Raw genomic sequence first — 13,139 nt, 5'->3', positions numbered from 1 at the left:
AGTACAACAAATAGAATTACCGTAGTTTTAAAATCTTTTTTCCATATGTTGTCATTTGTGAAAAGACCCAAAATGAACACTGTAAGTGGACTACTTGATTACTATAGGTGCATGAATGTTGTATAGGAATCCTAGCAAATAGGGAACGTTCCCTAAAAGTTCTCTGAAGGTTATATAATTTGTAACATTTAATGAATGTTCTAGGAATGTTCTTTAAGGGTTATATTTAAAAAAAAAAAAAAACCTTTCCCTTTCCCTTTTTTTTTTTTTTTTTGGAGTAACCATTCCCTGAAGGTTACTCAAAAAAACAACAACAAACAAACAAACAAACAAACAAAAAAACAACTTTAGAGAAACTTCCGGGAATGTTCCCTAAAGGTTTTCTCCAGGTTATTTAAAAAACCTTCAGGGAATGTTCTCTGAGGGTTACCTGAAGCTTACTCAAAAAAGAGAGAAAAGGGAAAGGGTATGGGATATATGAGGCATGTGTCTTATCCAGTAGGCTACCAGAGCGCACCTAGAAGTTAAAATTTTGAAATGAAAGATATTTGCATATTCATGAATTCCGAATTTTTAAATGAGGAAGAAAGAGTAGATGTCATTTTAAGGATTTAACGTGGTAATTATACTGGTTTTATAATGTCTTCATAACAATCCATCCAATGTTGTTGAGACATTTCAATCAAAATGTGATCCTCATAGTAGCAGTAACGTTATAAGGAAAAGTCAAGGGATCGCACAAGTCAGATATAGGACCATAAATGTCTGTATGAATCTGTCTTGTATGTTGAGATATTTCACAAAAGCGAACTATTGGGGGAAAAACCCAAATTGTCATTCTTAGAGCCGCAGCATGGCGTTTAAATTGTTATTTCCGACAGTGCTTAAACGCACCACGAATAGGCTACTGCAATGTAAACGCCCTGGTGGGTGGGCCCAGATAAAGCGTCTCCCAGCAAACCCCGTCCATAAACCGCTATTCATAACAGTGTAATGCGGGATGTATGTTTTGTACATCTTCTGTCTTAATGTTGTGCATATAGTGAGGGGTTTACTCTGCCGGCATGTTTCAGTAAAGTATTGATCAATCGTAATCATATGGTGCGCTTAATTGGTCGGAGACGGTACATTTGTGTACCACTGACTGGACACAGGTTTTACGTTTTGAATCGCGGCAGATGATGATAGTGTTGCTGTTGCTGGGAGCCTGTGTTTGTTTGGGTGAGTGTGAAAATTATTAATTCGCCTTTAGACTGCTTGTATGACTGTCTGACCAAGGTACGTTTGGACCGCTTGTTTTTTCGGTACAATTGACACAGGCAGAAACAGGTTGTTTTTTTGTGTTTTTTTTTAATTTTTGGGCAAAAATCTAAAAATACAAATTCAGCTTGATTTCTTGTTTTCTGTTCTTACTGACAAAACGAATTTACCACTCAATGTTTCATTTTCATTGGTGGGAGGGCCTTCAGCGCCTCCTTGTTTCTGATTGGCCAGTGTGCTCTATCAGTTACGTTTGCGTTGTACTCTTCAAAATAAAGGTTCCACTATTTTGCCTTTAGAAAGTGACAATGTCAACACAAAATATATAAACAGACAGACAGAGCTTTAGCCTTTATTAATTGATGATTATAGTTGATAAATAATTTATTGTGACCTACAATGACAATAATGTGTTTTTCATATCAAATGAATGTGCTGTCTTTCATTTTCAAATATTCAGTTGCTGCATAAAGTAATGCAACAGCGTTTTATTGTATTGCTGGTTCATGTGCAGCTGACAGCAAACAAAACATCAGTACTGATGTTTCTGCAACATTCCGGATACATTCAGTGACACCTGAACGACATTATTGTAAGATTCAGACATTAATCTAACACGTTTCAGACCTGCCTGAGTCACATTAATAGCTATATTTTGATATTTGAGTAGATTATATTATGCGAAATACTAGAGAAGTAGAAGATGCACAATACATGAAAGTTGGTTTGTAATTGTGAAGAGCTCTGTGTGCGCGCGCACCTCTGCCTATTACATTTATTATTGACATTCAAATTGAGGCTTTTGTGCTCTGCAGTTTTTTCATTATGAACGAATATGTGTGTTGAAATGTGGAAAAAAGTCTTAAACACCGGAAACCGCTCCGCTCACTCAATCAGAAGCAAAACAAGGGCATATTGGTCTGAGCGGCATCTTTTGTGAATAGGACCTTAAAACGGGGCAGATTGCAGGTACAAATGTTGCGCAATTCATGATGCTATTAGTGGGCGCAATCCATTCTTTGTGGATTTGGCCCAAAATGTGTTATGGTCACTCAGCTGCACATGAACTGGCAATACAATATAATACTGTTGCATTACTTTATAATCTATGCACTAAGTGAATATTTGAAAATGAATGACAGCTTGTTCATTTGATATGAAAAACAGTTTTATTGTCATTGTAGGTTATAAAACAAAATCATGTGCAGCACCTCTCAGTAAGAGCATAATAAATTATTATTCAATTATAATCATCAATTATTAAAGGCTAAAGGTCTGTTCTTCTATATATTTTGTGTTGGCATTGCACTGTCCAAAGACAAAGAGGTGGAACCTTTATTTTGAAGAATGCAGCTCAAACACAATTGATAGAGGACACTGGCCAATCAGAAACAAGAGGGTGCTGAGGGCCCACCCACCAATGAAAATGAAACTTTGAGTGGTAAATTCTGTCAGTAAGAACGGAAAACAAGAAATCAAGCTGAATTGGGGCTTTTTGTTTTTTGCCCAAAATTTAACATTTAAAAAAACGACCTGTTTCCGGTTTCTGTCTGTGTCAATTGTACCGAAAAAACAAACGTACCTTGGTCGGTTATAGGAGTTATCTTCCTTATCTTCATTGTATGTTAAGAGCTGTTTATTGTCGTTATTTCTATGCCTCTCAGCTTTCACCATATTGTTAAGGGTACCCACCGAGAGGCACTTTATGTCTGGTGTCTGTGAAAGGTGCTATATAAATAAACTTTGGTTGCTTGCTTAAATATAAAAACAACTTAGCCACGCGCAATGTTCTGGGTGCTGCACAAACTCTAGCGAACCAAACTTATTCTTTCACAGTGAGTTTTGTCTCTCTGGTGTCTTGAGCTCGATGTGTGAAACTGTTGATTTCTCTGCAGGTGTTACTGACGATTTTAGCTCTGTCCGGTATCGCCTAACAGGTGAGTAGCTGATTTGCACAGGTTCACAGAATAAATGCAACTGTGCATTTAAAAATATTTAGCATCAACTTTCATTAAAAAAGTCGTTGTTTTTATTTGGCTCGTGTCCAAACATTCTCCGCGTGACGCGCGCGGTTCTCAGCAGAAATAGACAGGGAAAACGAGAAAGATAGGGCTGCCAGTGGCAGAAGCGCCGCAGCAGACACGCTTCCAGTGTGGACGCTGCAAGCGTGAGAGACGCAGCAGTTCAGCGACACACACGCACACGCGCTGCTCACGCATCCAGTGTGGCCCAGGGGTTAGGCCTATTCTGCAGCAGCTGCAGCCCATGTGTTTGCTTCCTGTGGATTTAAATGTGAATAGTTGGGTTCCAATTAACATCTGCGATCAGATCAAATCAAACAGAAAACAGGAGATCAATACTGTCCATACCTTCTATTTTTAGACTCACTTTGGTGCATTTGACCATAACGGGTATAATCGGATAATCTGTAATTCATTTGTAATCAAAAATGAAAAAACGGTAAATCTCTTATTTGTTTCAAAACCAAAAAACGGAAAACTTTTTTTGATGTCAGAATCAAATAACGAAAAAACAGTCAAAAATTGCTCGTTTTTGTTTTGTTTTTGCCAATTCCTTTGATCGTCATTCCTTTTTGGATTGAAGAATGAGGTTTTGAAATAAGCACTACATCTGCTTTGAGCCAGATGTGCTGTACACTCGTTGAGGCATTTTGTTATCTTCATGGCCTTATCTAATCTGCTTCATTTTTTTATACCCAAAGCAATATTATAGTTACAAAAAACAGAAGGGACACACACACTGATTAGTTTGCAGCCTTTAATTGTGCAAACAGACTAACGTTTCAACACTAATTAAAGGCTGCAAATTAATCAATGTGCTCCAGTCCCTTCTGTTTTTCGTAGTCTGTTGTCCTAAACTAAAAAGCATCTGATTCAGCTGCTTTTTGTTGGAAGATGCGTGGACCCTGTTTCTACAACATTATAGTTAGACAGCCAGGCCCTTTTTTATATGTTTTTTGCATGCTCTCAGATGTTTACTGTCTTACCTTAATATACCCTTCATCTACAGTATCTCTTCTTCACTTCTTTCTGATTAAAGATTCATCTGATGTTATTCAGAAAGACGTGTGCTATGGAGGAACTTCACAATTTAGGCTTTTATTTTTCTATGGACGGATGTACTTCACTCCAAGTAAGACAGGCGGATCCAGGAAGCTAGTGATGGAAAAGGGGAAGGTGAGCAGCTTGTGATGCAATATCTTTCACCAATATTTCTGTGGTATCCATGCCAGATAGCATCTGAAATATGTCAAATGTCTGGCTCCTGTTCAAATCAGGACAATCTTGAATGTATCTCTCTCTGTCCTGAGTACATTTATTTGTGTTGTCTGTCTATTCAGGTGAAGGACCCACGCTTCAAGTCTTCTCCTTACTCAGTTACTTTGACAAAATTGACAGAAAGAGATGATGGAACTTTTTCAGTCTCAATTGCTGGTGAAAGACCATTTGATATCGTCAAACTAAACATTTTGGGTGAGAACATTAAACAATACTATATTTTTCACCAGAAAATCTGTAGTATTCTTAAAAAGAATAATTCAACCCTTTTTTTTCCCTCCATGTGTTTTTTTAGAGTGTGCTGAACAAGTGGTGAGGTCTTACAAGGCTATGTACTCCTTCAATGTTCCTAGAGAGGCTGAATTCCTGGAGTTCACTCCTATCCTCAGTGTGGACCAGCCAAGAGTCCTGTGGAATCGCACAGACCCTCAGACCAATACGGGAGGCAGAGGACATGTGAAGCATAATGTCTGGGAGATTTCCGAACTCACTCAGGCAGACAATGGCCTCTACAACTTCAGGAAAAAAGACAAGACTTTGCTATCAAGGATAAAGCTCATAGTAAAAGGTAATGATAGAAAAATGCATGTGAGCCTTTTAAACTGCTGTGTATCTGGTTAACATTACATTCATTTCACAGAAAAGAAATGGTGTCAGCTATAAATATCACAACACTGATAACTGTAGCTCAGTTTGTGCCTCTGACAGAGCTGCTGGTAGCGTCAGCAAGTCTGATAAGAGATAAGAGGAGTTCCAAAATCCTAAAGTGACATCTTTCTCTCTTTTTGTCCAAGACAAGATATTCAGATTAGAATGATATAAATCAGGGACAATTTCAGACATTTTTGCAAACTACACATTGATTAATTGTTGGTGATACATTTTCTGCTCACCAGATTTTGGGTGGAGAATCACTTTAATATCTTCTGTCTTGTTCATCCTCTTTTCCAGCAAACACAAGGTCCTATGAACTGAGTCCTGAAGAAAGGCTTGACTTCACTTTTGATCTGGAACCGAACTCCTGCAACATTTACTTCATCTCAGAAAGTGACCTCAACCTGAGAGAGTTTGAGACTGAGATAGTTCGTCAAGGCAGGCTAGAGAGGAAGGGCTCGGATGAAGTTGATTGTGTTGGGTTTCAGCTGTCAAAGCCATGTGGGATTTTGATGGACAGCTTCCAAAGGTCATGTGTTGGACGTTTTGAGGTCAGAGATCAGAATGGCAACATGGCCTTGGTGGTGTCATTGAAAATGAAGCGTAAGTGTGCTTTATAATAAGTATCAGATATGTTTTTTCATTATTGCCTTGCTATAAGAAAAACCTTATATTTAGCTTCTTTTGTTTGCTTTTAGCTTTTGGTTTATCCAAAATGGTTTCAAAAGTTTTCACAAGGGTTTGTTTAGTGTTCTCAGTTTTTAAATTATCATTTGGTCTGTAAGTCTATAAATTGTCAGGAAATAGTGAGAAATGACCATTGCAAGTTCCAAAATCCTGAAGTGACATCTTTCTTCTTTTTTGTCCAAGACAAGATATTCAGTTTACAAATGATATAAATCAGGGACGATTTCAGACATTTCTGCAAACTACAAATTGATTAATTGTTGGTGATACATTTTCTGCTCACCAGATTTTGGGTGGAGAATCACTTTAATATCTTCTGTCTTGTTCATCCTCTTTTCCAGCAAACAGAAGGTCCTATGAACTGAGTCCTGGAGAAAGGCTTGACTTCACTTTTGATCTGGAACCGAACTCCTGCAACATTTACTTCATCTCAGAAAGTGACCTCAACCTGAAAGAGTTTGAGACTGAGATAGTTCGTCAAGGAAGGCTGCAGAGGAAGGGTTCGGATGAAGTTAATTGCGGTGGGTTTCAGCTGTCAAAGCCATGTGGGATTTTGATTGAGAGCCTCCAAAGTTCATGTGGTGGACGCTTCGAGGTCATAGATCAGCATGGCAACAAGGCCTTGGTGGTGTCACTGAAAATGAAGCGTAGGGTAAACCATAAGACAAAGAAGACCATCCGAGGTAAGAAGCCAAACAATTTTTGAGGGAAGACGCCCTCGCTTTAAAGAATGAATAGTTTAGTCTTGTTAATGTTAGATTTCTGAGAAAGTATGCATCATCTAACACAATAACATAATAGCTAACCAACAGTAAGAAATGTATTATTATCAGTCTGTGAGGCTAACTAGCTGACTTTATGTTACAAATTTATTTGTTTTCGGAAGGAAAAAAAAAAAACCTGGTCAAATAATAGTGCACAGGTTGGTTACATCACTGCCTCCATCTCTTTCCTCTGCTCCACAGTGCTGACTGTGTGTCACTGCAGTCATCGATGGCCTGGGTGACCCGAGTTCGAGACCCATTGTAGGGACCTCCTTTGCAAAATAGTTTATTGATAAACACTCATTTCAAAACTTTCATATCCTAAAATTAGAATTGAAATAAAAACAAAAACAGGATTTTTACACCTATTTCCACTTTTATACAAATACAAATACAAATGCAAATAATGGGCTCTCTGCACATCCCTAATGTGTGTATGGGGGAGGGGGGGTATTTAAAGTCATGAAAAAAAGGTTTGAAATTTTTCTTGCATTATAGATGAGGCTCTACTCGAGGACAAGAAACAGAGGAAGCTATGGGAAGCAGGCTCTTGAGGATGCACTTAAATGCATTAAAGACTGTGTGAATCACTGAAATCAGTGTCTCTATAATTTGGCAGACCACCAAAAACCTTTCGTCGGCACATGTGACAAGCTGATGAAGAGGCCAGGCCATATTCATCAGGGGAAAACTGCTGTCTTCTCTGCAACCTTTGAAAATGATCTGGTGTGCCACATCCAACATATGGAGAGAGCTCTCTCTTGGCAAACATTGTGGGATGTAGGAAACTGGCCTATGACCTGGCTCCAAGGATGGGGATCCAACACCCATTTCGTGATGCCAAAAAAGTTACTGGGAAGACTGTTTCCTAGTAATCTGATGTGCCAGATGGTTTGTTACACAGAACCATCTGAGAGATAATACTTGGAAACTGTTTGGAAAAGGGCAGGCACTTTCAAAAAATACTTGGTAGGTGATTGGATGAACCATCTGTCTATCACCATATTATCTTACAAGGCAGCTGGATTCCAGAGATCACGAGATCACATGAGAATCCTCATAGGATGCTGATGGTCTGAACCACCGGTGGTTCAGAGATAAGCACATAACTTGTAGCCTGAAAAGATTGATCTTGCGAATCTTGCAAACATTCATGATGAGAAATCTATTCCTCTCTGTCTGCACCCCACAGGCCACTAGCCTTGCCCAGGCAGTAGGCTTCAATAAAGTAAAAGTGGGTGAATATTTTGATGTTTATGAAAACATGCTTCAGAAACGGAACATGTTGAACACCTAGCTGTGGAACATGGATCAGATAGGAGTCCAAAACATCCAGAAACCCCAGCCTGTGGTTGCAACAAAAGGGGCTCAACAAGTCAGGAGGATGACGAACGCTAAGAGAGGATTTAATGTCACTGCTTTGTGCACGATGAAAGCTGCAGGGCAATTTGCTCCTCTGATGTTTATCTTTCTGAGAAAGAGAATGGATCTGTGGGAAGAGTTTCAGATTGACTCGACGGCAACCTATTTGTGGAGTGGCTCACCCACTTCGCGAAGAACTTGAACGCCAGCAAGAATGATCCACACATCCTCATACTTGATGTGAACCACCCACATAAAACCTTAGAGGCTGTTAATCTGGCAAGACATCTTGGCATAATCATGATTTCAATACTGCCTCACTGCGGCCTTAAAATGCAGCCCCTTGACAGGACCTTTTTCTGAAGCCTGAAGATGAGCTACAGCAAAGTGGCCGACTGATGGAAGACCAAAAACCTGGAAAGAGAATCAACATCTATGAGATTATTGGCCGATTTGGTGAAGTTTATAGCCAGGCTGCCAGTTTTGGGAAGGGGGTGAAAGAGTTCATGCCTGTGGCCTAATGCCATGTAACAGGGACATTTTTGGAGAAGAGGGCTTGATCCAGAACCTGCCCTACAGCCTGCTCCACACACCTACTCCCACCAGGCTGCTTGAGAGCCCAGTCATGGTAAGACAACCAAAGTGTCTTATAATATTTCAAAGGCTACATGTTTTATCAACAGTGCTATTTATAAAGTTCAACACTGTTTTCTGTCCATGTCAAGTCTCATCCCGGCACTTTGACCTCAGCCAAAGCTACAGCAGGCAAGGCCCAGAAAAAGGAAGGCTGAGTCAGCAGCAGTGATTACAGCCGCACCTACAGGAGAGATCTGGAGGAGAAGGCCAATGGCAAGAAAATTGTGAAAAAGCCCCTAGAAAATAAGAAGATCGAAGTGAAGAAGAAGACCCAGAATGATGAGGATGCTGAATGTCTGTACTGCACTGAGCTGTTCTCATATTGTGGTGTGAAAACGTTATGAAATGGGCTCATGAGGAATGAAGCAATGCAACAGAGGCAGGTTTCTGCTGTGAGTTTGTTTGGAAGTTTAATTTTTGTTGTGCTTTGCTGATTTAAATGGCGTTTTTTAGGCCTGATTGTTAAATTGTTTCTCTGATTTGGAATGACAGTTTTTTGGTTTGTTCACATCAAAATGAAATTTTAATAGTTGTTTTATTGATTTGAAAATATTGACAATAATCCTGCTAGTCACATAATTTTAATGATTTGTTCACACTTGCATGTTTTTTTTACGTAACAATATTATTTATGTCAGTAATTTAAATATCAATTATAATAAACTTATACATATTTTAAACAAATCTCTCCAATTGTGATTTGTCCTAGGCCCATCAATTTGAAATTAATTGGCAATAATCAAACCATTCTAAAAACAATTAAAAGTAAGTTCATTATGCAGTTCAAGTAAGAGCAATGTCAATAAAGTTAAATGTTATGCATGAAAACCAAGTCTATATATCAAAATTACTCATGAGGGAAGATGCCCCCCAAGTGTTCTTACCCTGGTGGGGGAGAATCTTCCCCGAGTTGTGGGGTAAGATGCCCCTTTACAAGACGTTAAGTTTAGTTTTATAATAACAAAGTTGTAGTCTGTTATGATTTAATTACCCTCTGAATGTGTTTATGTAAGCATACATCTTGTCAACATATTATATTGATATTCAGATTGTATATATTTTAAAAGAAAATAGACATTGTTCTTAAGGGGGGCGTCTTACCTTGTTTTACCCCCAAATGTATTTTAAAATCAGTGCCAAATGTGTTTTTTTTAAATTATCGGCTCTGCATAAGAAAAACCTTATTTTTAGCTTCTGTTGTTTGCTTTTAGGTTTTGGTTTATCCAAAGTGGTTTCAAAAGTTTTCACAAGGGTTTATATAATTTCTCAGTTTTTAAATGATCAATCATTTGGTCTGTAAGTCTATAAATTGTGGTAAGGTGACATCTTGTCTTTTTGTCCAAGATAAGATATTCAGTTTGCAATGATATAAATCAGGGACAATTTAAGACATTTCTGTTGATGATACATTTTCTAACCATCGTCTAATCAATTAATCAACTCATTGTTTCACCACTAGGGAGTCGCGGTGATACTACAGTTGGTATTATTGCTGCTGTTTCTCTCTTTGGGACATGTTTCTGCGGTTGCTTGAAGAAAGGCTGTGGGGAGAGCTCCTCCAGAGAGGACGATTCTGAGACTGAAGCGGCTGCTGCATCTGCACCTGAGGTGACACATTCTGCACTTTTTTGTGTGTACAGTACCATCAGGTTAAAGATCACTGTCATGCTGTAAAAGAATATATTCCCATTGTGTCTCTGGACTGTATATGTTTAATTTAAATTGCAGTATGAGGCTGTTGGACCGAGGTCAGATGAATTGAGTCAGCCCTCTGGGACACACTACCCCGCTCAGCCTTCTTATACTCCGACTGGTCCGCTGGTTAGTGTGTGTTGCATTGCATAGAGAACTTCTCCTCTCCTGTTCTTTTGTCTGTCTTTTCTCTTGCCTCTCCACCATTAAACTGTTATCTCACTCTGCAGGTACACGATCGTACTGACAATGTGCCACCTTATTATTCTGAGGTATGACCTGCTGCACATGTTAGTCTGAGCATGCACACACATATACTCACACACTTGATGAATAAAAGTGCAATTTATAGTATTTTTCAACATCTGTGTTCCTTCCAAATTGACATTTCTTCACTGTAGTGTGTTGTTTATACTAGTAAATTGCCAGAATAGAACGTTGGCATTGTACGTGTCTGCAAACCACAGATACAGTGGTACAAGTGACTGGATGTTACAGTAAAATGTTAGGTTTCATCAGCTGAAATGTGGTTGAAACTCTCAAACAGTGGTCTCTGCTGCTTTTGCAACTTTCTAACCACTTCCACACCTGCCTCCGCTAAATAAGAAAGTCAGCTGATATAGATGTCATCAGAACTACGTCTCGTTCCCTATGATACATATTGTAGAAATGTTGATATGATACAAAGGCCTATTGAAATGTAAAAATTCAACGTATCCATAGTTTGCAAAAATGTACAATGGCAACATTTTATTCTGGCGACTGTGCTGGTTAGTCATTGTTTTTCAGTGAGGTTTTAGTGGTAATTTTGTTAATATTGTAGTCTCAAGATATGTCAGTTTTTCCATTAAGACAATTTCTTCAACAATTAAAAGACAATTGATGAGTGTCTGTGGCACATATCCCCACATATCTCATAATAGCTTTTTGACTTGCTATTAATAGTATTTTAACCAAATATCTCTAGACGATATATGTTTAATTTAAATTGCAGGATGAACTTGTTGGACCGAGGTCAGATGAATTGAGTCAGCCCTCTGGGACACACTACCCCGCTCAGCCCTCTTATACTCCGACTGGTCCGCTGGCTAGTGTGTGTTGCGTTGCAGAGAGAGAACTTCTCCTCTCCTGTTCTTTTGTCTGTCTTTTCTCCTGCCTCTCCGCCTTTAAACTGTTATGTCACTCTGCAGGTACACGATCCTACTGACAATCCACCACCTTCTTATTCTGAGGTATGACCTGCTGCACATGTTAGTCTGAGCATGCACACACATATACTCACACACTTGATGAATAAAAGTGCAATTTATAGTATTTTTCAACATCTGTGTTCCTTCCAAATGGACATTTCATGGTGTAATCACTGTAACCAAACCTTGGTTGAGATGATCAGTCGCTCTCCAGTGTGTTGTTCGTGCTAGTCAGTGTTTTTACTTGAGTTTTTAGCAATAATTTTGTTTTCCACTTAAATCATTTTTGGCAAGACATTTGCAACAAAAAATAACAATAACAAAACAAACTGTTTGTGAAACACATTCATAATTCATTATCATTCACACAGTCCTGTTGATGGGTTTATTTGTAGCTCGGTCTTGTTGTATAACAGCCATTTTTAACATTTTCCTTCCAGTTGTGCTTCTTGTATCCCCAGATATATGTCAGTTTTTCTATTAAGACGATTTCTTCAAGACAATTGATCAGTGTCTGTGGCACTATTTTCCCCACATACCTCGTAATAGCTTTTTGACTTACTATTAATAGTATTTTAACCAAACATGTTACTTCCTGTTACACTTTCTTCAGAGAAATTGCAGAGATAAAGTATCATACATAGTTGCAGCACTTTACATACCATTTCCCAAAACACCAAAAAATATGAGTGTACCATTTAAATGATCCACACTCTCTTCAACATATCTGACATCATGTAACTTCTTTGTCTCTCAGATTTTAAAACCACTTTTGCCATGATTTGGCCACTGATCACCCCCTGCCTCTCTTTTTGTTTTGAAGTATTTTTTCTTTTATGTAAAAGAAGAAGAATGTTTAAAGTTATGTTTTGCTTTGGTTCCTCAGTTGTTCCACCATTTGCCATTTTTAGGAAACAAAACTAAATGTTCTTCTTAAAATAATCAATAACTTACAATTGTGTCAACACTGAGATACCAGCTGACAAAATCTCACCACAAAGTCCATTTAGTAGCTCTTCTGGAGCTCTCGACTGTATCACAGAATGCAATAATGAACATTAAACTTCCTAAAGGTTGCAATATCAAAACATCTGTGGTAATAATTTGACATTAATATTCTCCATGTTGCACCAACAATAACAACAGCTATCTGTATTTTAGACTTAATTCAGCCGGATCTGAATTAAAGCATTAAAATTAAAGCTTGCTGGTGATTCTCTGATACACAATGACATGTCGGTCTTTTTCTCTCCAGGTTGTGGCTTCAGCAGAGCAGGCAGTTGTTCCATCTGCCCCCGTCTACTCTGACGTTGAACCGCAGTTTGAGCTCAAGGGGATGACCTTTCCCTCAGACTCAGCCAATGTTTATACCTCAGACAAACTCAACTTCCTCTGAAGGCCTTAATTTTGATGGGTATCCTTGTTGTAATATTTGGTGCTTGCATTATACATTCTAGTGTGGATTATGAATGATGAGTTGTAGGTGTTACATTGATATATACTGTAGCTATTTCAGAAACATGTTCATTTACTCAGGCAAGTCACACACATTTCTAAATGTTTTACAGAGAGTGATTGTTTGACATCTACAAAAA

At 38.5% G+C, this 13,139-nt stretch overlaps 2 protein-coding genes across 3 annotated transcripts in view; both read left to right on the top strand.

Annotated features, from left to right (window-relative positions):
- Nucleotides 1-13,139, top strand: part of LOC122991110 — a 57,005-nt gene that overhangs the window by 22,656 nt on the left and 21,210 nt on the right. The window lies entirely within an intron of this gene.
- LOC122991108 lies at nt 965-7,027 on the top strand. Of its 2 annotated transcripts, XM_044364743.1 has the most exons (8): nt 965-1,221; nt 3,156-3,197; nt 4,321-4,457; nt 4,622-4,754; nt 4,855-5,127; nt 5,511-5,816; nt 6,242-6,583; nt 6,866-7,027. In XM_044364743.1, the coding sequence occupies exons 1-8, from the start codon at nt 1,179-1,181 to the stop codon at nt 6,904-6,906; spliced, it is 1,317 nt and encodes a 438-aa protein (XP_044220678.1). In that variant the 5' UTR covers nt 965-1,178; the 3' UTR covers nt 6,907-7,027. The 2 variants fall into 2 exon arrangements, with proteins under 2 accessions (XP_044220678.1, XP_044220677.1); XM_044364742.1 differs by lacking the exons at nt 965-1,221; nt 3,156-3,197 and having other exon boundaries at nt 4,092-4,457.

This window comes from Thunnus albacares, chromosome 10 (genome assembly GCF_914725855.1).
Source record: "Thunnus albacares chromosome 10, fThuAlb1.1, whole genome shotgun sequence".
NCBI classification, from domain to species: domain Eukaryota; kingdom Metazoa; phylum Chordata; class Actinopteri; order Scombriformes; family Scombridae; genus Thunnus; species Thunnus albacares.
Note: the sequence above shows the minus strand (reverse complement) of the source record. Positions and strands in the feature narration are given on the sequence as shown.